General features: G+C 38.5%; 2 protein-coding genes across 5 annotated transcripts; both read left to right on the top strand.

Annotated features, from left to right (window-relative positions):
- The first annotated feature begins 763 nt into the window (after positions 1-763).
- SPO11 (SPO11 initiator of meiotic double strand breaks) lies at positions 764-15,784 on the top strand. The gene is made up of 13 exons (XM_013371233.3): positions 764-1,531; positions 4,022-4,135; positions 6,770-6,858; positions 7,411-7,477; positions 7,669-7,777; positions 8,395-8,481; positions 9,648-9,684; positions 9,907-10,016; positions 10,805-10,904; positions 11,655-11,692; positions 13,214-13,290; positions 13,496-13,607; positions 14,300-15,784. Exons 1-13 carry the CDS (start codon positions 1,440-1,442, stop codon positions 14,417-14,419), a joined length of 1,152 nt encoding a protein of 383 aa, XP_013226687.2. The 5' UTR covers positions 764-1,439; the 3' UTR covers positions 14,420-15,784.
- Positions 15,785-15,896: 112 nt separating this feature from the next.
- On the top strand, positions 15,897-24,412 carry RAE1 (ribonucleic acid export 1). 4 transcript variants are annotated; one of them, XM_065032455.1, is made up of 13 exons: positions 15,897-16,034; positions 16,530-16,626; positions 16,763-16,867; positions 17,678-17,770; positions 18,185-18,271; positions 19,283-19,369; positions 19,635-19,706; positions 20,284-20,391; positions 20,731-20,837; positions 20,927-21,002; positions 22,223-22,417; positions 23,055-23,140; positions 23,709-24,412. In XM_065032455.1, coding segments are annotated over exons 2-13 (1,107 nt in total). In that variant the 5' UTR covers positions 15,897-16,034; positions 16,530-16,536; the 3' UTR covers positions 23,710-24,412. The 4 variants fall into 4 exon arrangements, with proteins under 4 accessions (XP_064888527.1, XP_064888528.1, XP_064888526.1 ...); XM_065032456.1 differs by having other exon boundaries at positions 15,999-16,034; positions 16,432-16,626; XM_005499618.4 differs by lacking the exon at positions 15,897-16,034 and adding an exon at positions 16,063-16,239.
- The last annotated feature ends 3,042 nt before the right edge of the window (positions 24,413-27,454 follow it).

Below are 27,454 nucleotides of genomic sequence, written 5' to 3'. Positions count from 1 at the left end.
CGTCACCTAATTCCCTAACAAGTCTAAACATCGCAACATTTGAATTGCTGTTGGCAGCGAGCTAGATACAGCACAGCTTCCAATATTACTGACTGCTGTGTATAAAAGATGATGTTATCAACCATGGGCTCTAAAAAATTTTCTCTAAAAAGGACAAGCCTTTAAGATATTTATCTCCTAAGCAACTGCTAACACTCTCAGAATGACCACTATCAGGCAGTCAACTACGATGACGTAGTTAGGAGGTGAAGATACATTTTGGCATATCGTAACTGCAAAGGTAAGAGCAGTTTAAATTCCTAGGTTTGGGGGTTTTTTCACCATCGAGCTGCCAGTGAAGGAGCCCTGATCTCTGCACTCAAAACCCACTGAAGAAACCAAGCATGTGGTTCTGCTCCGGGAGCACCCCGGGCTGTTTGGGCAGTGACGGGGACACTGGTGCATTCTTCTGGCCCTCACAAGGTCTCCCAGAAGTACTGCATTTTCCTTTTAAAAATACAAAAAAATTCAACTTTCTGAAGCGAGAGGACGATTTTGAAGCAACGCTCTCTGGCTGAGGATGCCACGTGAATCATAAAAGTCTTGGTTCAGCCATAAGTCTTGCAAAATTCAGCATTTTTCTTCTTAAATCTTGGCTTCCTTGGAAGCTCGTGATTCATGATTCTTAGACCTGGGGGTTTATTGTTCATTCAGAACACAGGTTTTTAACAGTGTACTGAGAAAGATTTGAAAACATATGTGAAGTTTATTCTAAAACATCTCGATGCTGAAGGCAAATACTTAAAATAGTCTTAAATATTTAACCTCCATAAAATTCAAATGCCATTTTGAGAAAGGAAGCTGATTTTTCAACACTTGGAGTTGCACTGGAGCTTTCAGCTTTTTTTTGTTTCATTCAGCTGCTGAGAACAGCCAGGAAAAGACATTTGATATTGAAGGAAGAAAATAATCGCTGGTTGTTCAGAAAGGGTGAGCCATTTTGGCCACTTTGGCTGGATTCATTCCAGTGACCTCGAGTTGTGGGTGCTTCGAAGTTTGTGCTTAAACATCTGCTCACTCACAGCAGCTCCAGAGCAAGTTTTGAGGCTCAGTGAGGAAGGGCGGGAGAAGGTCCTTGTGAGGTGGGGTGGGCGGGACCATCTCCTGTCTGTTAGCAGGAGCAGGAAAGCCCATTGGTCAGTCAGGAAGAGCGGGAAAAGCCCATTGGTCAGTCAGGAAGAGCGGGAAAAGCCTTCGGTCAGTCAGTCAGTAAGGGGAGGAAAATCTTGACTTTGGTTTCCACAGAAACTTTCTGCTTTTTCTCTCTGGCTTTATGGTTTGACCTCAGATAATAAGTTTTAAGTCCAGCACATGGAATAGCCTTTACTGATTTATTTGGTAATCTCTTTTTAACGCCTTCGTCCCTTCCGGAGAAGCTGGATTGTTCTGCACCAGCCTTCATGGAGGAGCACAGCGTGTGTTCAGTGCCAGCTGGGAGCAAGACCGGCTTCAGGGAAACAAGCCCTTCTGGTCATGAGAGCCATGTCCCTAGGTAAAAGATGTGAAAAATAGCACCCGTAGTCTATTCTTGTGGTAATACTAAAGTAGGTAGTGCACCATTTCACCTAATGGGCTCGCACAAAGGTGAAAAACATACTCCCCTACAAAAATGCAGGGGAGAATGGGCTCTCACACTGCAACCGGCATCTCTGTTACCTCAGATCTCTCCAAAAGTCTGTAGGTACAGGTGGAAATACAGAAAACCGTGACAAACAGTTTCACTAACAAAAAGCCCCATCATTTTTTAAAGACTCTTTCTGCACACAGTGTATCAGCCTCAGGCTAGAATAGAGTGAGAACATCTTTAAAGTATTTTAAAAGAAGAGTTTTTAGTGTTTGAGACAGGGTAGAGAACTGCATGGCTTTAGCTTTAGTGTTGGTTTATTACATTGCAGATTTTTATTTGTAACTGTTTATCTTATCTGTTAATATTGTTTGCTTGCTAAAGGTGCTACAATATTAACCTTTTATGCTATTAATGTTGAAGATTATCTTTCATGCCATACAGAAAAAAGTATCTGCTCATACTGCAACATGTTAGAAATGATCAGGCAAAGCCTGTGAGATACACAATGCTGACCCCTTCTCTGCTCAGATTTCACTGTTAAATTAAACCAGAGTGAATTTTAAGTGGGCACACTTGGCCAGTATTACATGTTTGCTTATTAAAATTCAGTTAATCTCTGCAAAAGGAGACAGAATATCAGCAGGGGGTACACAGGGAATTGCTGTCCTCTTCCTCCTATTTTGCCAAATTTACAACTTCTGTTGGCGAATAAATTGGGAAATTGGGATTGGAACAGAAATCCAGACTTTCAAACTCTGCAGCAAACTTTGAAGTACATCTGAAATAGTAAGACAGTCACAGTGGACAGAACCAAATGAATGAGTAAAATATTCATGAGTATCAAAGTAATGACATGGTTTAGATTTCCTGTCTGTCTATTCTTTCCTCGATCTACCCATACATATTTTTATTGTCTTCAATATTCTAAATTTTGTTGTGCTGGAGGTATGCACCATAGTCAGCTTTGCTTACCTCTTTCACCATTTGCTGCGTTACACATTTAGCTCACTGGCCAGCCACTTCCTCTGTGCTTAACAGAATCTCTATTTTGGATATGGCAGTGAGATGTAGGATTTTAATTAGGAGGAAGAGACAAGGAGTCTGAAATTTAGGGAATCTTGGACTTATTTATGAAACTACTATGCAGTAGAAAATGAATTTATGTATTGGCTGCATGACCAGGTCTTCCTGTATTATCAGCATTGCAAATACTTTACTGTTTCACCTTTGGAAAGCCATTGGCCTCTCCACGCCCAAGTTTATTCACCTGAAAAACAGAAAAGAAATTCTTGCATTGTGTTTGTTGAATGGTTTGATATTATTGGACAAAAATGTTGGTGATGCTAGTAGGGTTTTTTATACAGGTACTATTATGAGTAATGTTTTAAAGTGAAAGATTAATACTTTCCAGAAATTGCTTTCAAAAAATGATAATCTAGTTTCAGCAGAATGAGGAGCTGAGCTACAAAATGGAAGAAAGTTATTCAACAGATAGAAGAGAGCTTTAATGACCCTTCATTATTGTTTAAGGAGACTCATATTTTGTCTTTAAAAATCATACTTGCTGATTTTGTAACAGTCGGGTAATTAATTTTGTGTGGTGTGCACTGGTATTCTCTTGTTTTTTCTTAGTATATTACTTAATGACAAAATTGGACTGTGCTGATAAGACTTTGAGCTAGAATAAGCTTTGTCTATTCTTTTAATTCCCACCTAAACTTATAATGGTATATAGCACACTTGTAAGTTTAAGGACAGCTGAATTGTTGGAGTCAGATTGCTTATGAAAATAGAACGCATCTGTCATAACACTCAAGCCAGCCCACAGTTTTGCTGTAAGGGATCTGCTGCAAGGTTAATTTGTCTTTTTAGGTGAAAGATACAGATTTTATTCTTTTCACAGTGCATCTGTTGCGACTAAGCCTTCATATAATTAAAACCCTTAACAGTTTTTTCAGGGCAGCAGATCATAAGGTTAACATACAATAGTACAACAGGAAGTATTTGTACTCTTGAACATTTTTTAAATTTACAGCATTTAAAAACAACTTAGCCCAGATCATAGCCAAAGCCAATATTACATCATTTATAGTAAAACATTAATCAGTCACAAACCAGCCAGTTGGTCTAAAAGTTCAGCTGGTGAAAAATTTGATGGTTTCAGGACTGAATAGAAATGTAGTTTTAATTGTGTCCTCAGTCATGCATTTGGAATGAGGACTCGAAGATTTTAGGGAAACTGAACAAAACAAAATTAAAAAACAAAAGAGTTCCTCCACATTTTTTAAACAAATATGTCCTTGAAGCAGTTTTGGATTACACGATTTTTGTAGGAGTGGAGATAGATATTCAAAACTCAAAGTAGAACTAGATTTTATCATATGAACTGTACCACTTTTTGTTTGTTTGTTTCAGTTCTGAAGTTCTTGAAGCAATAGAAAATGTTATCGAAGACGTACTTAAAAGCTTGGCCCAAAAAAAAGCACCTGTTCTCACACTAGCTAACAGATCAGATTGGAGGAATATAGAGTAAGTATTATATATTTTGAAGTCCTTCCTTTCAGTAATATGTAAATGCCATGAATATAAATTTGATTATGTAACTTCCAGAAAAGTTAATGTTATATAATTCTGTCCTAGAAACAATAAATAATTTGACTTCTAATATAGTAATGGACAAATAAAAAGTAATGCTTGGTAATCACTCTGCATGAACAGGCATCATGTATTAATTAACAACAGATCATAACATAAAGGGGACTAATGTAACACTGCTGTAATAAGGGTTAGAAAGGAAAGTTCCTATAAATAATCATTTTCTGGAAGCAGTAGAAACCAGAAATTATAAGTTGTGTTAGAGTGAAAATATCTGGTTTAGGCTGGAAACAATTAATAGCAATTTCATCCTCCAATGCCTTTTCTCTGCTTCCTCTTTTCTTTTTCTCTGCTTTTCCCCATGGTATCTTATTTTTTAAAATGATAGATAAACATCCTTTTGTTCTTCAGAGAAGATGCACCTCACTTCTTACTGTTGTATTTCTTGCCACCATGTTGTGTTCAAAGTTCATTACCAGCCAAATAAAGCAAACCAAGTTTCTAAGATGTTATCTAAATTTCAGATCTTATGCCAGCTTATCTAGACACGATCAGAGAAAAAGCAACCTGTCTGCCTTTGTAGCACAATTTGTCATTTGTAGAAGTTGCTTGTGCAACAATATTATTCCAAGGAGCTCATTTAAACTGAAAATACCTGGAAATGGGAGATTAATTGCTTTCTATAATGCAGAAGCAAAAGGATAATGGAAGCTACCAATATATTTCTTGCCCTGTGGAAGCATTAAAGGATATTTAGATTGATCAGGTTGCAGAAGTGCTTGTGTGTGGACAACCATTTGAGGCTGAGAAAGCATAGCAAACCTTCCATGCCTAACACTTTGGGGGAATACTCATTTAATGAGAACAATAAATTTCTGTCAGTCAAAAAACCTGAGGGGCCTGCAGGTAATCAGTTAACTGAAAGGCTTGTATGTTCCAGGGATTTTAATGGCTTGATAGTCTGACAAAAATGTTTCACTCATGTGTCTGTAAAATTAAAATACTATAACAAAGATTTGCAATTTTTGGCAATCTTTGGGGAAATGGCTTTCCAGGCTAAAAAAACAAATGCGAGATCTTATTTGCCATCAAAGCACATAGGGGGAAAATGTTCAAATTAAAAGAAGTTAACATCACAGTATGTTAAAAATAAGACTCATCAATCACATTTTAAAAAGCTGAACTATAATTTATGGTGGAGAAATGTAATCTCAGATATGCATGTCTGTTGAATAGTGATCTATATCCCACTTTAATGCAGCAGTTTAAGAAGATGAAAACAAAAATAAATAGATAAAAAAAGAATGCCAAAATATAGTATGAATAGAAGAAAATATAGTCAGTGGAGTATTTTTTTTCTTCTTTAGGCAGCCTTTTCATACTTAATCTACACAGCTGGAATCTGCTGGGCAGGAACTAGCAGAATGAGAGAATGATTTCATGTTTGAAATGTTCCTTGTAAACATTTGTAGATGCCTAGAGAGGTATTTACTTGAGCATGATGTCAATCGGTGAGAATTCCAGGCCTAAAGTACTCCCATCAGTTTCCATTGTCCAGCTGCAAAAGAGGAATAAGTTTTTATACAAAACTACTCTGCTGTATTTAACCTGGGTGAGCAATGCAGCAAAGTTTTGATCACTATTTTCCTCCTGTGCAGTTCCAGTGTAGGGAGCCTGCAAGCAAAACGCACAAATACCTTTTAAATGTTGCAGCACAAAGGCAGGACAGTTCCTTCAAAGCTGGCAGGCAGATGCTACACTGTGCTGCTTGTTCTCGCTGTCACTTCACATACGTGCACCCTGGTGTGCTCTGCCACCCAAAGGATTCATGGAGCAAAAGCTTTGACAAAGAAATTTAGAAATGTTATGTGGTTTTAGATAAACTTATGGCCATTTTATCGCTAATACTTTACAAAACCCTGAAATGAAAAAGAATGCTTTAAAGGCAGCACTGTCATACCATAAGGCACTAAAGTAATTTTAAGTAACATAATGAAGTGTCATTAAGAAAACAACTGATTATTTTGGTAAAATGTGCACCTTCAGACATGAAATGGTGAAACACGAAGTAGTGGAGCTCATATAGATTAAACAATTGTTTAGAGAATACGATGGAGCACATTTTTGTTTCCAAAAGTTACTAATGGAATATAATTGAGTTATTCTGATAACAATTTAAGGGCATAAATCAAATAATACTGTTGTTATATGAAATAATAACACTTTTTCATACACTCTACATCAGAAAGTCACTGTTTCAGATGTGATTTGTATTCCAATAATGATTCATATTTTTTTCTTGTGTTGGTTATTCCATTGTTTTCACACTAAATAATAATCACTGATATATTAACAGTTATACATACGTATAAAACACTTTTCTTGTCTCTACTTCTGTCTGGAAATACATATTTTAGGCTTAAATTCAGTCTTGAAGTACCTTCTTGAGAAACTTTAATGCTTTGAAGTATATAGGTAAGGAGTCTGAGACTAAATTAACTTGCAGACAACAATTTACATATAATCAATCATTTTACAGTTCGATTGTATTTGTTTGCAATGTATCAGATTTAGAGATTCTGTAGGTCTACAGATGATACCACGTTCTACTACAAGACAAATAAGAAGTGACTGCCCTAGCTCAGCACCAAGATTTGGTAAGATTGGAAAGTACTGTTTTTTCTTGTATTTTAGTTCAAAACTTTATTCAAAAAAATATTATGCACCGTGATTTAGAAGTGTATTGCTAATATAACCGGATATTATGACCAGCCCTTTAGCTTTTCTCTTCTCTATTAAATTATAGTGAGTGACAGTGAAATTAATGCAGCATTCTTACAGTTTCTGCCCTCTCTGACTGACCTCAAAAGGTCTTAATGTAAAAACATCACCCTTCTTCAAAAAGCTGGCTAGAAAAGGAATCTTGGAATCAGGACAATATGCTAATTACATTTTCTAACTCAGTCATTCAATTTCTTGGCCTGGACAGCAGAGCACACATTCCCTCACTTAACTCCATCATATTTCTTTCTAATTATGCTAGAAATTATTGAGTCTATTGACTAGTACAGTCTCTCTATTTTCACAGCACTTTAAAATATGTTTCAAACTTTTGTTTTATGAGATATGAATATGAGTCAATATAAAGACAAATTATTGTACATGCATTTATGAACATGGATAAAATATTTTTAAATGTCTCTTTTCAGCTCTGATGCTCAAAATATTATCCATGATCTATAAAATGGTGCAGAGTAATACTTATGCAACTAAAAGGTAAAATGCTACATTTCTGTAATTTCAGATAAAGTTGTGAAAAACAGCCTGTAGGATGCAAACCTGTAGGATAATGGATTCCTCTATGTAAAATGCGTTAGGTTGATCTGATTATCCGTGCCCTCTATAAAATTCTCACAAACCTGCAGCTGTTTCAGTATTATAATTACAAATATGTTTTGTCTTGATAGAGATATATATTATTCAGACACACTACTGTTTGGTAGCCAGAGTATAGTGGACAATATAATCAATGACATTTCTTGCATGCTTCAGATACCTCGGAGAAGTCTACATATAGTAAGTGCTTTATTATGAATGATTTCTAAATCATATCGATTGAACAGAAAGCTGAAGTAGGAAAAAAAAAGTTCTCAGGTGGAAATACATAGTTAAAATAAGAAGTGTCCTTTGTGCAAATGAAACCTAATTTGGGTTTATAATAGCCCTCAGAAGTTTTCCTTCTTCAGAGAAAATTCATAGAGTTTGTTTGCTCCAAAGAGCTTCGGACAAACTGTCGATTAAAATCACGAGGCCTTTTGTCAAGTGAAGGCAATGCTTAAACTCCAGAGTGCAAGGCACCTGTTAAGCAATTTGTACTCATGGGATTTGCAAACTTGGGGTTTAAATAAAAATATAAAGTAAGTCAGAGATATAACAAACTTTCAAATTTACTTGTTTCTCATGCCTTACAATAATTCTTCATATCTATACATGCAGTTAACATAATTTATTTTAAGTATGTCTTTATATCCATGATGACAACAACACTGCTTAGTGTTTAAAAGGCTGATGGCAGTCAATAACTTCTTATTACTGGAATTATTTTCAGACATTTCTTGTTTAGCTTGTGCAATACAGTAACATAAAAGCATATGACTTCCAATTTATCGTATACAACTTACTATTTTTTTCAGCTGTCTACAACTAAAGGTTTTGTTGCTGGTAATTTAAGTTACACTGAGGAAGATGGTACAAAAGTGAATTGTACCTGCAGTGCAACAGTATGTATTATAAAACAGTAATTCACAGCACCTACCTTCACATGATCTGCTGCACTTCTTGTAGCTCAGGTTACTGTATACACTTGTTACATAGACCTGTGCTTGTCTTCCTATGCCCAGCACTGTACAACCAAAGCTATATAATATCAGGCTGTTTGGTCTCAGGATTATCAGTTATTTTGGAATTACCAACATTAAAATGACTTATATTCTCAACTGATTTTATCAAAAGTGGCATTGAGCTAAAGAGAAGTTTATAACCATGGTTTCATAAAAGTCAAGAACAAGTGGTTTGAGGAGATGAGATTCAACTAATCTAGTCCTAAAAGATTTTCTATAGTGGTGCAGAATATAGAAGCAGGAACAGAATTCAGACTTGCTGGCTGTTGCCATGATTTCATGGAAAATGCATTCATTGTAACCCAAATTGGCAATTTCAAAATGGAAAGATTTAGCTGCCTACACTCTGTTCTTCAGCAGAGACCCTTGTTATTAATGCTCTTCTACAGCTCTTTGTATTTTTATTTGTTGAGTTGTTCCACCCTGGCACTGGAGGTGATTTAGCAGTCACAAGTAAAAACAGACCACACACTTCAGTATATACATATTCTTTTGTCAAATTCTTCCTCCGGTTCCTGTTTTCTCATCCATATGCTTGCCAGATTGAGCCAATCCTAATATGAGATGCAAAAGTAAACATTACTATGTCTTAAAATTGTTGCTGCAAAATAGTTACAAAATCAGGTTATAGGTTAATAAAAGAAAGGATTTAATGGTCTTCAAAAACGAATACTTAAATGTTTTAACCCTATATTAAATTTACACCAAGCTGACTTTCTTTTCTGACTAAAGCAGAAAAAAAATTTATCAGTAAATTGTTGTGTCTGTAATGTCCATACAATGAACAGTTGTCTATGACAGTGGCACAAATACTTTTGGAAAACATCTTGTTGTAACAGGAGGACTCCTGCACAACCATACAATAGAGCAGGGTATGAATGGTTGAATACACTTACAAAGAGGTGAAAATGTCAAGATTGATCTTGTCTATAGAAGATGAATGGTTGTTTCAGGATGTAATTGTGTCCTTCATTACCTAATGTTGTTATTTTAAAATATATAATTTTCTCTATTTAAAATGATTAATCTCATTTCTGTTATTTTAGGCAGTCACTGTGCCATCTAATGTTCAAGGAATTAAAAGTATCCTTTGAGCAAGAACTCTCATTGTAGACTGAAAAAATAAAGTAAAAGCAAAGAATGTTCCAAGTTAAACAATGTTCTGGTAATCTTTTCTTTGCTTGTTCACTCTGAAATTGAGTCATGAACACTGCTTTTGGCTCCAGAACAGGTATTTTAGAGCATTTAGTTTTAATTGATTGGTGTGATGGATCATTTTACATGCAGCTAGCCTTAACGGAAAAGATTTAATCTCACATGCCAAATTTATTTTAATTGTAGAAAAGGATGCAACTTTTCAGAGACTCTTGGATGATGATTTCTGCACTAAATTGTCCCCATGTATAATGATTACGGTATGCATCTTATACTTCATATCATCTAGCTAGATGTAAGAATTTAAATTATTAAATTACTTTAGCATTGTAGTGGTATTCAAACTTGGTCAAAAGATCATCATAAAATTAATATGAAACTTGTCTAACAACTTCTTTTTCCATTTTGCTATCCTGGTAGAAGTAAAAAAATAGACATTCTAAAGACTTATTTCCTCCAAACATATCTTTATAGCTTGGTAGCTTATCAACTTCATGTGCTGCAAACCCAAATGAAACAGAATTGGTTGATTTTGGATTGTACTGAAAGAGCTATGGAGCATGGAGAATTAATAGGAATGCATAAATGGAATATGCATACCTACTCCTTCTGGGACTACTTTGGTCCACAATGAGGAAAAAACATATCCCCACACCTAAGAGAGAAATGTTTATTCTGTGCAGCATGCTGTCCAGTTGTAGTCGGCCAGAGCAAGAACTTGTTTTATATTGCTTCATTAGTGCCATAAATATTTTTGAGAAGAAAAGGTGACTTTTTTACACCAGTTTATACAGATGCCAGTGTACATCTATACATCAACTCACAGACCTTAGAAATTAACTCCTTAAATAAAGGAATGGGTGATACATCTGCAGTGCCTGTAATCCAGGACATCAGCCATGCAGCTCCCCAGCCCATTCCAGCATACAATTTCTCCTGCAAAATAGCATTTTCTTTGTTTGCCCCATTTAAAAGAAAGACATAAACACGTATATAGCCATATAGACATTTTAATTGATTTGTAACTGCTTTTATTTTCTTTCCTTAGGGAAGAGGTGTACCAGATCTCAATACACGGCTTTTGGTCAGAAAGCTGTGGGATGCTTTTCAAATTCCTGTTTTCACCCTTATGGATGCAGATCCACATGGTAAATATGTAGAGGTTCAGCAACACATATGGAAAGCAAATTTATGAACCTTAGGCTAGATAGACATGAAGAAAATATTCTTGGAGCAAAATGAGTCTTTTATTGATTTCAAAGGTGTTCACATACACTTACACTAAGCATTCAGCGCTCTAGTCAATAGTTTACAGTACTGAAAGCTAGAAACTACAAATCTGATGCGAGCAAGAATAAAGTTCTTCCTAAAACAAGTCCATGACATTCTGGATGTGCTACTCTGTTACATCAGTGGCAGGCCTGAAATTTCCCTCATTTCATGAGGGATTCTGTGTATGTGAGTGTGCATGCCTTTGTTTGAATACAGAATTTGCATACACAAAATATAGAAAATCTCTTATGTATCTACACAGATACCACCTGAAATTAGGGAGATGACTGCAAAATGAGCAGCAGCTGCTCAGAGCAATAGTATCAAGAGATACAGATTACACAGCATAAAGAAAGACAATTTTTGTGATGTTGGACTGATTATCCTTGGTTTTGAAATGACTATGCAGAGACATCATGAAACATTTAACTATATAATGGTGACATATTATGTTCAAATTCTATTTATTTTGACATACTCTAAAAATACTTGTAAACCATAAAGAACCTCACTAAGGTTAAAGCTGTGACTGTTATGCCATGAAATTGAGTTATTAGTGCAGTCTTCTTCAACATGTCCAGTGTGCAGATAAACAGACACTTGACATTTGGTATTCTGCAACCTAGGTGTGGAAATAATGTGCATCTACAAATATGGATCTGTGGTGAGTATCATTTTTCCACTTCAAATTGTTTCGTAGCCCAGCCTTGAAGCTGGCATGTATGAAATGTTGCAACCTTTGTTAGAACGGTTACTGCCTTTATAATTTTGTTTCAACACAAAGACACAATTTTTCAGCCTTATGTATCTGCAGAAACGGTTTCTTCCTGAAACAAAAAGAAAGACAATAACAACGCCAGGTTTTTAATTTAACTATATTTCAGTTTTTCCCTGCTGCACAGGCAGTTTTCAGGAAATCCAAATAGAAAAGTGTTCTCCATTTTGCTTTGCTTCTGCCTTAGAAGAGAAGTGAAGGCTGGAGGGACCTTGGGAGGAGGAGGACGTAACTTGTGAGATGGGTGACTGCACAAAATCATGTTATGTTGGTAAAGATTTTGTTTTGGGGTGAGAATTCACTTATGGATACATGTGGTAGTGTGGAACATTATGGAAGAAGAGGCAGGGGGAACAAAAAGATGTTATAGTGCACTGCTAAAAGATGAGGTATAGGAAGACAATATGAAGGCAGATTAAGGTGAAGGCAGAGGGCAGGAGCAGGTGGGTGAACTGTTCAGTAGAGCCATGGGGAAAGAATATCTAAAGCAAAAAACAAAGAAACAAACTGACTTCAGAAAACTGTCAGACACCAATGATGTCAGAGTTTGAATATATGTCATAGCATATATCTCGGGGACATCCAGGGACACAGAACTCCCAGGTTTTCAGGTAAGCTGTCACACTTTCAGCTCTCCTACAAAAGCATGTAAACTGACGGAATACCATCTTCCAGGATTAAATTAAATTGTCAGATTATTTTGAAAGTCTATTTTGTTCCATAACAGAGCAACAGGTGGATCAAATGAAACTAGAATATGTCAAGCTCACTACACGCAATGGAAGTTTCCTTTATACAACATGTAATTTAACTGTGATACTTTGCTACAGATTGCAAAAATGTTCATTGATTCTAAAAGCAACCTGCCAAAATCAAGTATTACAGCACCACCACTTCTGGTTCAGAAAGTTGGAGTCACAAACCATGGGGAGCAGGGGGAATATTCTGAGAAGTATCATTAATTGCTTATTTGTTTTTATACTTTTCCCTAAGATATTTACTGTAGCCATGATACCGGACCAGATGAACCTTTGGGCTAGTTTTAGATGATGTGGATCTTTCCAGCAGAAATTATCTGAAATTTGCAGATCTGATCGTCATTGCTTCTCCTGGTGCCTTTTTTTTTTTTTTTTTAAAATGTGTTCAGACTCATATTGACTGAAAAAAAACCCAAAACTATTCATACTAGACAAGCCTAAACTGAACTAGTCTAGAATCTGTCTTAGCGAAGGAATGGTTTCCATCCAGGGGATATGATAAGCTCCAGCTGCACTATTTTTTCCTGTACCATCCTGATAGTGAAAATACCTGTCTTTGTAACAAAATCTGACCATGACCTCTGAAGGCATGTATCTCAAATAATTTAAACTAAAAGTCACTGAATGTTATAGTTGACCTTTCTTATTTTAGTCAATGTCATTTGAGGCCCATCATCTCACCGTTCCATCTATAAAGTGGCTTGGTCTCCTTCCATCTGATCTTGAGAGGTTAGTTATTTCCCTGAAAGAAACAGAAGTGTTCTGTTTCATAGACAGGAAAAGCAATCTGACTTAATTCACAAAAAGACAACTAACATTTAAATCAATTATTCTTTTTCAAATAGCATTTTGGCTTAATATAAAGAAATAAGTAAGAATGTTGGTTTTTTTTTTAAGTATATGAGAAAATTTAACAACTTTATTTTCTTTTCAGATTAAATATACACAAAGATGCCCTGATTCCATTTACAAAGCAAGATCAAAATAAGTTAGCCAGTATACAAAAGAGACCTTACCTTGCTTGTCAGCCACTGTGGAAAAGAGAAGTATGTATAAACCTATTGTTTCCTTTTTCTTACTCCCCACAGGACAACCCTAGCATCTGCAACCCTGTTGCTCTTTATGAAGACAAACTCTTAGTAGAGCAGAACCAGAAAGGTTTTGCAGCCCCATAAGAAGGCAAGATTGAGGAAGCCCATGCCCACTGTCCCCCTGAGTCACTGGGCCTCAACAGCTCACACGCCAGACCTGGCAGCCTTTTAAGCTTTCCTGCCATTAGCCACCTGATGATCATATGCTCTACATGGGATTTTACTGCTTTCCTAAATATTACAGCATATATTGCATCTTTACAAGCAGGCGAATGCTGACAGCAGTTACTTACTCTGTCCCAGACCTCTTATCCCACCTGTAGCTTTTAAACCATGTATCTCAATTCAGGCATATGTTGTGTGAAATGGTTTTGGAAAAGGTTTTGTGTACCTCCTCCTTCCTGTTTATACTCACCTAAGAAATTATTTGTGTTACTCTGAGGTGCACACTAGAGAACACGTAAACATATGGTAAAATTAACCTCATCTCAGAGGGATTTTGCAGCACCATTTCCAGAAATACTAACTTTACAGTTCTACATGCACATCCAACAAGTGTAAATCTTATTTAAATAATTACCTAACCCTCTATCAGATTGTTGCATCATCACACATTAATTTTTATTTTATTATTTTTTTTTTTTAAGCTGGATATTATGGCAGCATCTAAACTGAAGGCTGAAATTCAAGTTTTAACTTCTCTTTCATCAGATTACCTTTCTAGAGTCTATTTACCAAACAAACTGAAATTTGGTGGATGGATATGAATGTTTGTTTGCAAACAAAATGTTTTTCTTGATATTGATTTCTTTTGTTAACTGCTCTTAGAAAAAATGCACAGAGGCAGAGCAGTATGCTTCATGCATGTCAGGTTTCTTTATCACTTTATCTAGACTATCATTATCTTTTGTTTGTTCGTTTGTTTTCAAACCATAGGAGTAATTACAATTATTTTTTACTTCCATTCTGTGGCTTCTGCACTGTAATAATGCCAGATGCAATGGCACATACATTAAAAGATAACGCGGTATGTTCTTTCTGGCCAGAAAATATTAAGTTGAAAAATGTATCAGGAAATTGCTTTGCTTTTTTTCTTAAAGCACAAGGTGATGCTGTACCAACCTGTTTATTTTTGAAGAGAGCAAAAGACTTTGTTAACAATTTATTGCACATGCCTCCTGTTGGAAATTATTGTAAGTACAGCATTGTGACATTTTGTGTTCGCTGTGAATCCAGGTTGAAAAGCCAGAGAGAGTTCTTGTTACTGCTAGAAATGTCCCAGCAACCAAATTACTATTTGTCTTCCATGAACAAGTAAGCAAGCAGATGTTACTGATTAAGAATTTAATAAACGATCCTGTTAATGATGCACATCATAACAGAATCCCTTGTTCATTTTCTTTATTTAGTTGGCTGTAAAACAGGAGCAGGAAACTGTGGTGATTAAAGTGTACAATGAATTTTATGTGAGGAAACCAAACTGACTGCATAGATACTACTTCCAAAATTTACAGATAATATTTGCAGTACACTTATCTAGTCTGGGTTTGTTTGTTTTCATTACTGTTCCGCCAGTATGAAACTGAAAAGGAATTCAAATTCCTGTTTTCTTTCCTGCACAGTAGCAGTGTTACTACCTGCTGGTAATTTCTAACGCCCAGGTAACAATCAATCTAGATCCAGCGGAACGAGGGGCTGTTGTCTCAGCAGGTGTGACAGTACCAGGACAGGTGTCACCTACTGCAGCCCGGTCACACCAGCACACAGCAACAGGCCTGGGCAGAGAACTTCCTTACACCTGGCCCATGGGAGGCTTTGTTTTCAGGAGTGAGCGGGTTCCTGAAATACGTGAAGCAGTTGACACTATTTTAATTCAAACAGGTGAAGTAGCTGCATTTAGTGTCACGGTAGCGCCCGAGGGCAGCTGAACGTGCTCGGGCCCGTCTGATCACCCCGCCTCCCCCGAGATCAGGGACCACCACGGGACTTGCACTGTCCAGCGCTCAGACACCGCCGCTCGGCTGAGCAGGAAAAAGTCGTTAACTTCTTCAGCGGCAGCGCCGCGGAGATCCCCAGCGGCCCCATGGCGCGGGCTGGGCTCCTCCCGGCCCGAAGACAGCGGAAAACCGGCCCCTGCCCGAAACTTAGGAACCGCTCGGCCCGGCTCCTACTCCCCGGCCACGCCCCCGCCCCCCCGCCACGCCCCCGCTCCCCGGCCACGCCCTCGGCTCCTGGCCCCGTCCCGCCTGACCAGAGCGCAGGCGTGGCCCCCGCCCCCCGGCCGCGGCGCCTGCGCAGATAGTCGCGGCCTGTCCCGGCGCCGCCGCGTTCGCTCTGGGCCGCACCGCGGGAGGCAGCGGGCGGAGCGGGCCCGCCGCACGGGTGAGTGAGCGAAGGCCGTTACCGGGGCCCGTCCCGCGCTCCTGGGCGCTTCCGCCTCGTCTGCGGGCGCACTCGGCTCCTCTCCAACGTGTCCCGCCGAACGGCCGCTTCCCGCGCCGGCCGGTTCAGCCGGCGGGGCAGCGGGATCCCGGGACATGGCGCGTCCGCTGCTGCCGGGCGGCCCCTTCGCCCCGCAGCGAGATCTGTAGGCAACGGGGCTGGGCCCTGTGCCCAGGGGAGCAGCTGCGGGGAGGAGTGAGGGGAACGGCGGGTGAAACCGGAGTTGGTCCGTGCCGGCGGGGGCGGGGTGGCCGGCCCGGGAACGTCAGGGATCCGACTGCAACAAGATGCGTGGTTTTATTTATTTAATTATTTTAAGCCTTGTATATTTTTACAGCCCTGGGTGGCTGCTGGACGGGCTGAGGGCTGTGCCCGTGTGGGGGCTGTGGCGGGGGCGCCTTGGGGATGCTCGGAAAGCCTTTTCCTCGTTTGCAGGGCAAGGATGAGTCTGTTTGGATCAACATCGGGGTTCGGTACGGGAGGTACCAGCATGTTCGGCAGTACGACTGCAGATAACCATAATCCCATGAAGGTACGTGCATTACCCTCTGTGGGAGCCTCTCGTCTGCTGCTGTGTTCTAATTAGTCACAGCAGACCTACTAATTTACCCAACAGAAGTGATAGTTTTAAACTGTGACTCGTTTTGTTTTTCTTGTGTCCTTTACAGGATATTGAAGTAACATCTCCACCTGATGACAGCATATCATGTTTAGCCTTTAGTCCACCAACATTGCCGGGTAATTTCCTCATTGCAGGATCATGGGCAAATGATGTAAGTACCCACAGTCAGACCTACAGGTCATTAAAGTGCAAGCATTGGTGCATAAACTACAAAATGTGATCATAAAACTTGTGCCGGGGCACCTGAAAATCTTCCTCTTTGCAGAACTGCAAAAGTTATGTCTGGTGACAAGGCACTAAGTTTGACAGTTGAGCTCCTTCGACTAAGAAATTCAGTTGTGGTTTTCAGATAAGTCATTTTTCTGTCGCTGTGTTTTAAGCTTCAGCTCACAATATGTAGCCAATGTTTTCCCTGATAGATTTTTATTACTTTTTCCCACTTGTTTGTTTTTTAGCTCCATTTTCTTATTAGCCTAACACAGTTATGCTTTGCTCAGTGAAAGAACCATGAACACAGTGGTAAATCATCCAGTTTAACAGTGTAGTCTCAAAAAGATGAAGCTCCTCCAACCTTATAGAAGTCTGTTTGTGTTGAAGGGTGAGATTCCAACTGGCCCAAAGAGGGATAGGAAACCAAACGTGAACGTGTTCTTTAACTGTTCTGTTCAGTCTGTTGGCCGCAGTCTGCAGCGGGCAGCTTATTCCCAGCTGGTGGTTCAGGGTTCTCCAGGCGAGAACTGGGAGGTGTTAAATGATTGTAAGGTACCTTTGAGGTGGGGCTGAGTTGTGGTGGTACAGATAAAAGAAACATAATTGGAGAAAATAAGGTTTCATTAGTTCTGAAAAATAGCTTGGTGTTTATAATCACACTTTACATTGGATAAACTAGGGCTGAGATCTTCAAGAAGAGGAGTCTCTTAAGTTCTTGGTGTTAATATGTCTGTATGTGCTTCTGTTACAGGTTCGCTGCTGGGAAGTTCAAGATAATGGACAGACAATCCCGAAGGCTCAGCAGATGCACACAGGGCCCGTACTAGATGGCTGCTGGAGTGATGTATGTTCCTACTTAAAAATAAGTAGTTTTTACCAAAGCCCTAAATAAGTTGGCATGTTGTTTCCAGACAGATGCAAGAGCCACATGTAGCTGCAGCCCGTGATTATTGTATAGACTTATGTTACTGTAAATATGTGCTAAGCGTATCTGAATAGAGTCCACTAATATAGGCATAAGAAGGGTAAAAGAAAGTTTGAAAGTAAGAATGTATTTAAAGCCAGATAATAACTAGCACAGTTTTCTCATTTATGATGTACAGTTGTAAATAAATTTCTGTTTTTATGTTCTTTCTCTTGAAATTCTTGTGTATGTTTCATGAATGTTATGCCATTACTAGAAGTGAATAAGACATGACAGTTTTCTAATAGGTACTGTGTAATAGAGCTATTTAATCTTCTTACTCTTGGTTTTTAGGATGGGAGTAAAGTATTTACTGCTTCCTGTGATAAAACTGCCAAAATGTGGGATCTCAACAGTAATCAGGCTATTCAGATTGCACAAGTAAGTAAGCAAGGCCCAAGCTATTAGTTTATTAGTTGTTGTGGGCCTTGTGTTTGTTGTTTTGGGTGGGTTTTTTTCTATTTTTATTAAAAGCTACATTTACTAGCAAATTAAGGTAATGTGTAGTGCTTCTGAAGTAGATACTGCTACTTGACAAAGAGGTTGTAGGGTGCTTTTTCTATTTTTGAGATAATGAAGTGTGCATGTATAGGGAGACCTGCAATCAAAGTGATTTGAATAACCTGTGCAGCCATTTTCTCTGTTTCACTTGGGAGAGCTCTTTCCATTGCTGCTGTGATCTCACTAAGTAGCTCCACTGCGTTATGGGGGGAAAAGGCATTTTAAGAAATCATTGAATTCACTTTCACAAGTACCAGGTTTCTGCTGCAGCAGTATCAGGGATTGGAATTTACGTTCTCCATTTAGAAGTGAATGTCTGTTCATAGAACATGTACTTACAGTGATTAAGTTACCAGCTGTGTAATGTAAGAGGAGAGTTAGTCATTTTAATGATTGCTTCTTGTGTCTTATTTGAGGTGATAAAGTTCAGATTCCCAGCCTTGATTTTTAAGATTTTTGTTGGTGTAATTAATATAGGCCTTTCTTCTGTAGGCCTTGGTAGAAGAAGCTGGTTTTTTATTAATTTGTAATAAATAATGGACTGTATTAAAGTGTTGATTTCTAGCATGATGGGTAATATCCTTTATAAATAAATAGAAAGTCCCGCTGTTCATAATCTGTATTTCTGCTGTGACCATCTTCTTATATAGGGTGACTTGATTGTAGTGCTTTGTGTCAGGAACTTTTTTCTTATGTGGGTGATTTTTACAGCACTAAACAGCACAATAAGGTCATGACCAGCCTTTATCCTAACTGCCGTGACTAAAATAATCACTTTTCTTGAATGGATAGAAAGTGTAAATACATACAAAACTATGAGGAGCATAAGCAAGGAATATGGAGTGTTCTCTTAGTAAATGTATACGTGTTAGTCCTTTTCTTTTTCTTCAGCATGATGCTCCTGTGAAGACCATCCATTGGATTAAAGCACCTAATTATAGCTGTGTGATGACAGGAAGCTGGGATAAAACTTTGAAGGTATGATTTTTTACCTGAACAAATGGGCACAACATGTGTGTGTAATGTGTATGAAAATATTTATATGAAATGAAAATATTTTATTAAACACCAATATAAAAAAACAGATTAACGGAATAGCCTCATTTCCCAGAGAGTTGCACTTTTCAGACTACAGACAAGAATGAAACAACTTGGTACCAACTGCTTTCTCTTGGCTAAAGTAGATTAAATGGTGTATCCTCAACTCCAAGCGTAAGTTTGTTCTTTTCTCTGTTTCCCTCAGTTCTGGGATACCCGTTCACCAACACCTATGATGACATTGCAGCTCCCCGAGCGATGTTACTGTGCGGATGTGGTAAGCCGTGGTATACAGTAAACCGGTGTCAGGTAGATAGCTGGGGAATGAGTAAACCAGTGGTCTTTGAGGCTTCTGTAGGTCAGCACTAAGTAACAACTGTTAATACAGAATAATAGAATGGCTTTTGCTTTTTGTATGATTTTAGCAATAAAACATCAATTGATCTTCTTAATCTGGCTCTGGAAAATAAATATTTGCAGCATACAAAACATGTTTAGTATCCTTTTAACATCACAAAACCATATGAACACTAGGACTGACCTACTCTCCTTTCTGGATGAGTTTGCGTTACCATATTGTGATTTGCATCGGAAGGGTCAGCTAATAAAAGATTTTTGATATGTGTAATTTTTTAATAGCAGGGAAGAGCTGATTTTGTTTGTTTGTTTGGGGTTGGTTGGTTTTTGTCTACAAATTGACATTGTCATTTCTCTTCTCCCCCTTTCCCTCCCTCTCTCCACCCCAGAAAAGAGTGCAATTCCTGTAACTTCTTCAGGGATTTCAGTGAAATAACAAACAGCATTCTCTGCCATGCTATTAACACAAATGTCTCCCAACCTATTTTACAACCCAGGTTCATCCCATGGCTGCTGTGGCCACTGCAGAAAGGGGTTTGATAGTTTATCAGTTAGAGAATCAGCCTTCCGAATTTCGAAGAATAGAATCTCCTCTTAAACACCAGGTGAATTGTTATATTATTACAAGTGTATTTATACACACTGTTGAAATTCTGGGCTCGCCATTTTTGGTAAAAACAAACAACATTTCAAAACCGAAGTACGTTATCTTTACATGGTGCTTGTCCTGCTTTGCCATTGATCTGTTGTTAATCTTCATAAGGATTTAGAAATGTAAATACTGTGGCTCAGATTTTGAACAGAATTTGCTGTATCTCTTGTCCTTGCTTGTGTTTTTGCTTTACTTTGCATTGATGTATATAATGTTATGTGTCCCTATGGAAAACAGAAAATCTGGCCCTCAGGCCTCTCTCTAAAATCCTCTGTATCTTTCTCAAATTTAGCATCGCTGTGTTGCTATTTTTAAAGACAAAGTGAACAAACCTACTGGATTTGCCCTTGGAAGTATTGAAGGAAGAGTAGCTATTCATTACATCAACCCCCCAAATCCGTAAGTATCATTTAATAAAACATCCTTTCCTGCTTGCTCAGTTTACAATAAGAGAAGTAAAAATACCTTTGTTTTTTTTCTTCCCCCAGTGCAAAAGATAATTTCACTTTTAAATGTCATCGCTCCAATGGAACAAACACATCAGCACCTCAGGATATCTATGCTGTAAGTCTTCAGCATATACCACTAGATCATGTACACAGGGCAATATGCACTCTTAATGTAAAATTGGCTATGAAGTTTTTGTTCTCTTTGACCTTTTATCTTGCCTAAAGTTTTCTTAGACCTATGTTTAAAGACCAGTCATAGTTAAACTATTAAGGAAGGTCCTTTTCTGCAGGTTTCCTGCAGCAGAGACTTTGGGTGTACATTCTAGAAATTCTGTTAAATAATTGATTCAGAAGGTACAGAGCAGCTCGAGCTGGTGCCTCCTGAAGGGGAGTCCTTGGCAGAAAAAACTTGGACAATTATACCCCCCAATCCCACCCCCATTGTGTCATTCCAAGACAATTGCAAAATCAGGGTCTGGGGTCCCCCTGTTACAGGCTGCCCAGGGAGGTTGTGGAGTCTCCTTCTCTGGAGACATTCAAAACCCGCCTGGACATGTTCCTGTGCGACCTCACCTGGGCGTTCCTGCTCCAGCAGGGGGATTGGACTAGATGATCTTTTGAGGTCCCTTCCAATCCCAAGCATACTGTGATACTGTGATACTGTTCTTCCTTGGATCTCTTCATTTTTGTCAGGCGGGCTGTCAGTTCAAGTTCTGCTATTCTGCACCTGCAGCTGGACAAAAGTAGTTGGCAATAGCCAAACACTCTCCTTGAAGACTCTGAGGCCTTTTTTACTTAACAAAGCAGGAAGTTCAAAGGTTCACAGCTTGCAGAAGTTATGTGATGCAAACATAATTATGTTAAGCGAATTCTGTATGAGCAGTTTGTAGCCAAGTTCTCTAAGAAGCAGTATACCAAATAATTCAGTAAGCTGCGGCATTCTGTTTCCTCACACATAGGTTAAAAAGGACAAATTTTTGTACTCCCCTTAAAACATGCACCAGATCAACCATTCATGAAATCATCTTGGTGGAGATGACACTTGTTAATTTTGCTGACACTGAAGCAATAATTAATACATTTATATAATGGGATTATGCATTAAATTCTTAGGTACCACCAAAAAAAAGATTATGCTTTCTGTGTTGCTTTGATGGGGTTTTTGTGGTTGGTTGGTTTGTTTTTCCAGAGAACATATCTGAAAATTTTTAGAAAAATAAGAACTGTATCTAGTTGAAAAAAAAAGTCTTTCCTGTGTATTTACTGTCCCGGGAATCAGCACGTGGTGAGTGTTCTTGTGTGGTGGTTTACGTAGTATTCTTGATGATTCTGCAGGTAAATGGGATAGCATTTCACCCTGTCCATGGTACTCTTGCAACAGTAGGATCTGATGGTAGATTCAGCTTTTGGGATAAAGATGCGCGAACAAAGCTAAAAACATCGGAACAACTTGACCAGCCGATATCTGCTTGTTGTTTCAACCATAATGGCAATATATTTGCATACGCTTCCAGTTACGATTGGTCAAAGGTAAGAAAGGCTTAGACTCATACTCGCAGTTGACAGCTAAGACTGTCCTTTCCACGTGAGGCTTTTGCTGTTCTTCATCAACAGTAGCCGAGTCTCTCTAATTCCACAAGCGTGCGAGAGAACTCAGGATGCTCGTTTTAGACTTCTGATGAAATGTGACGCTGAAGTAGTGCATTCTTTGGTTTTTAGCTTCAGTTGGATCAGATTGCTGAACAATGCTGTTTTGCCAATGTGGATGAGGAAAACTTTGGGCTTCCCTTTGAAAAAATGACCTTATCTAATTTAAAAGATGGAAAATATAAAGTGAAACGGGGTGGCTATTAAAGCTCTAGTTTCTTCTCTGTCTAGAATGGCATTTAAAAAAAGTCCTATTGAGCTCTTAGTGGTATCTGTAAAGTAGAGCTTAGAGATACAGGATTGTTTTTTTATGAAAAGTTTTTTATAACTTAAAATGGATAAACCTCCCTATAGCAAGTTGTTTCTAATCCACCAATGTTGTCCAATATCTGGTTTTAAAGACTTGACAATTAAATCTTAATAAACTAAACTAATGGAATATTCTTATTCCTGCATTTTAAGGTAATGCTGATATTTCATCTTTGACAAGAGTAAACAGAGGTGATTATTTTCTTTTTAGGGTCATGAATTCTATAATCCACAAAAGAAAAACTACATTTTCTTGCGAAATGCAGCGGAAGAGTTAAAGCCCAGGAATAAGAAATAGTGAGTATGAGTCTTGGCTTGTGTTACTCTGCTGTTTTTCTGCCATTCCTGCCTCTGCTCCACTGCTCTTCTGCCATCTGTGCCCTGTTGCACCACGGTTCAGCCAACTTTGGATCGCTCACATTTAGCAGGAACTGTAAAAATTACATTAAATGCAATCTGGCGTGCTGGAGAACATGGTTTCAAATTAGATATTGCGATGCTTATGAGGAAGAGGGACTGGTGTTCACACAACCGACCGTTCCACAGCAATAATGAAATTGCAGCAAAGTCAAAATTGAGGTTACATATTCCTGCTTATAAGTACAACCATTTGTATCTCTGGATTTATTTTAGTAGTGCTACATTAAAATATGTTAATTATAATAGTTCTGGAGAAGTTGTATAAATATTGTATTTTTTGTAAGTACTTGAAGAATTGCAAGTAATTCTTGTCAAAGGAGGCTTGTTATTACTTATTATTCATTATTACTTATTATTTCATTGCTTTCTGATTTTTAAAATGTGAATATCATCTACTGTATACCAGGAAGAAATGCCTTGCAAATTGTTTTTCCTCATTTTTTAGATGAATTTGGTAGGTATGTAGGCGGCCAAGAGCAGTGACAGGAACTCGAGACAAATGACGAGCACAGTGCAAGTTCCACTTGAGCTTTTTCTTGCACTCCACCAACGGACAGGACTCTGAGCCAACGCTACTCGCACTTATTCTGATCCAAAGGAGAAGTTGTCAGTTGTGCCAAGTGATGTATAGCTCAGTAATACGAGCAAACCTTTTTTTTAGCATTTTGTTCATGACCAAACCAATGTGTGCAACATATTTGTGACCTAAACTGCTTTAAAAGTGATACCTTTTAAGAGTTAAAAGTTGGTTCTTTTACATCTCTCTTAATATGTTTTTGCCTCTGAACAGGGGTTTCTGGACTGAAAAAAGTACTCATTTTTGTATTAACTAGAAAATAGTGCTGGTGAGTTTCATCCTGATCAAAAATGCTGTGAAAAAAACAAACAGTGGGCTATTGCTGACGTGGATCTACCCCTGTTTACTCTTAACTAGCCAGTTGTATACATGCCAAAGTTTCTTAAAAGTGAATGCTTACTCTTCCTGTTTAACTCTTGTTTGTTTGATAACGACTAAATAAAGGTGGGAGGGCGCATGTATAGAAATACCTGTCACATTGTACAAATTATCTGTAAAACTGTACGTTGTAACACTTATGGTTATGGATTCATGCTACATTTCAAATAAAATTTTTACTAAATGCTTTTTTATATTCAGAAGTTTTATTATAATAACATGGGCAAGGGGGTTTGCTTTGCTTCTGAAAGCAGCTTCTTGTCCTTCCACTGGAATTCAGACACATTTTGCTGAAAGTAAAGTACTTTTCCTCCAGCTGCTTGAGCTGCAAATCTCATTATTTCTCCAGTTGCTTTTTCATTAGGAGTGATTCTTTTGGTTTTGTGTCAAAGAATTAAAGGACTAGTGTGAAAGGCCTTTTGTTTTATGAGAACCAGTCATGTTCCTTGCTATCTCAGCAGCCAAACAGCTGATGATTTGTCTTTAGTGCAAATGATTCACGCTGTCTTCAAACCCCCCATGGCCAACCGGCCTTTTACTTTCACGCTCTACGCTCTTCAGCAGTTTTTGCTTGGCATGTATTTCTTTTTTGGGGTAGTTCTATAGTTGAGGAAAGTCCACGAAGTACATTCTGCTGTTCTTTAGAGTTGCTATTTCTGGGTTTTATTTCTCAGGATAGGGTTTTTTTTTCCCTACTACTTGTGTTTGGCATGGTCTTACACTTCACATTCATGGGCTATTTAAGACAGGAAGGAGTTCCCAGCAGTTATATCAATAGCTGGTTATTTGCTCAAACATTTCTTTTGGGTTTAAATTTTTCAAGGTCGTGATTGTTATGCTGTACTCTTGGGTTGTTAACATGTTTTTCAAATGGATGGCACCAAGCAACTGCAGGATCAGTGCCTGTGATCATGGATGACAAAAAACCCAACCCTCCCACCAGTGTGAATGGGGAAGAATGGAATGTATCATCTGGTTGGTGTTTAAAAAAACCTGTTTCTTTGTTTAAATACTTAACAATGTGAATGAGTGGTGAAAAAATAGATTCACTGTAGTTCAGGTACACTTCTACTGGATCAAATGGAGGTGCACCTACTCGAGTGCATACAAAGTTTGGCCAAAATATATTTTCATTATAACGTCGCTCTCTCTTGTTTGATAACGCGGTGCTGGTTTAGTACATTGAGTACTTTTTCTGCTGTTGAAATCTGTTTCTTTGTGAGTGAGGTTTCAGAATTTAGTCATCATGTTAATTGTGCAGAGTCATTTTAGAAGGGCCTACTTTTCCATTACGTTGCTGTGCGTATTGGATACACTCAGTTGGGAGGACAGAGTCAAACTGATGTGTTTTCTGTTACCCAAGTTAAGAGAGTGCACTGGCAATTTACTCCTCTGTGGAATCACTGCAAGGTTCTCCTGTAAAGAACATGCAGCTCTATCCCTTCAAGCACCAAACATGTAGTGAGAGCTTGTTCACACACTGTTAGTGCCCATTCTGGAAAGCCACTAACTTGCTACTCTATGGCAGTTACCTGTCCAAAACACCCTGAATTAAGTAGAATGTAATATGTGTACCCAAAGCTAACTATAGGAATGCTAGATTTATAAAATACTTTCATTAATTTCTTGAATGTTTGCTGTCAATGTGTTTTATGGAAAAAAAATATCTTGGGCATAAAGAGCAACTCAGTTAAGCCCCACAAAATAGGGACATTTTATGAACATTTTCAGATAAGTGATCTTAACCTTCCTCCTTCTAGTCTCACATGTCAGCTTAATAACGCGGATTTTGGAAAATGAAGCAATTGACAAAAATTTGTCTGCTAAAGCCTTTCACAAATGAAGGCAAGAGATGTCTGCACGATGGCAAGTGGTCAGGCGGAGGATCTCAGTTTTTACTACCTGTGGGATGAAGCACGACAGCTGAATCGGTGGGTGCTCTGGTGCTGGGAACAGGGTCATTCTCCAGAGAACTGTGGATCTGGGATAGATGTGGGGTGAGGTGTATGTGGGAAATGTCCACAAAACTATTGCTCACACCTGGTTCAACGTAATTGTGATTGAGTGCTGTTTGCAGGTAAGGTGTTTGGGGAACTGCCCACTGTAAGGAATTGTGTTGAACCCATCTCAAAAGGTTTACACTATCCAGCCTTTGAAATGATGGACACCACTTATTTCTCAATTGCTTTTCTGCTGTTTCTGTACGTGGAGAGGAACCAGGGCAAAATGAAACGTTAATGTTTGTGCTGTTTTGTGTTTACATCTCTGGATTTGCTCACTACGTGTCATTTGCCGTCTGGGGTAAGACTAATTTACCTTCCTCGGAAGGTTTTTGATGGAGATTCACCATGTGTAAGGTTTCCACTGGGTTGTTCAGCCACCAGCCAGGGGAGAAGCATCATCTAGTGCTGCCACACAAAATAATGAATGAAACCGATTCCAAATAAAAACAATTCCCTAATAACGCGTTCCACAGCAGCAGTTTCAGTGTGTGTGGAACGCTGTAGGTGTGTGAAGCTGTTGCTGCGGGTGTCCCGCTGTGCCAGGAGGTGGCAGCATTGGTGGCTGTAGGAAGCTGTCCCTCCACCTGCAAGTTTGGCTCCTCTGAACTTCTCCCTATACTGGAATACAAGGTACAGTTACTTGTAATACGGAGCTATCTCAGAACACCCAGAGAACAGAAGAAGACGTACACAGGATGGGAAATACTTTTAAATTTGAGTTTTGCAGGAGTGTATATGGTATCCATCCATATATGTAAACCAAGACCTTTTTAGAACAAACTCGGTGATGCTCTTCTAGCTGCTCAGAGACAACTCCATGGCTGCTGAGTTTTGGGGACCTGGGTAGTATTAAAGGTCTTGGTAGCGTGTTTGGGGACCAGATATTTAAGCAATTCAGAATTCAGTGAGGGTGCAGTCGAGTGAGAATACGAGCTGGGCTGTTGGCTACTGACATTCTAATTCACTTCACTTTTTAAGACTAGTCTTAAGACTGGTTTCCACACTGCTATTATAGCAGACTGTAGATGTAAAACTGGAAAGCAAATCCTGCTTGTTTGTTTTCTAAATGGTTTTTCTCAGAAAAAAATGACTGAAAACCAAGCAGGCGAGCTCAGTGGTCAGCTACTTCAAAACAAGGGTGCTTTTTTCCAAAAAAAAGTGAAATGCAATGTCTTTTTTATTTTCATTTTCAAAGCTTGGGGAATGCACAAGATAATGAAAAGGAAAAATAGC

Source organism: Columba livia, chromosome 16, assembly GCF_036013475.1.
Source record: "Columba livia isolate bColLiv1 breed racing homer chromosome 16, bColLiv1.pat.W.v2, whole genome shotgun sequence".
NCBI classification, from domain to species: Eukaryota; Metazoa; Chordata; class Aves; order Columbiformes; family Columbidae; genus Columba; species Columba livia.
Note: the sequence above shows the minus strand (reverse complement) of the source record. Positions and strands in the feature narration are given on the sequence as shown.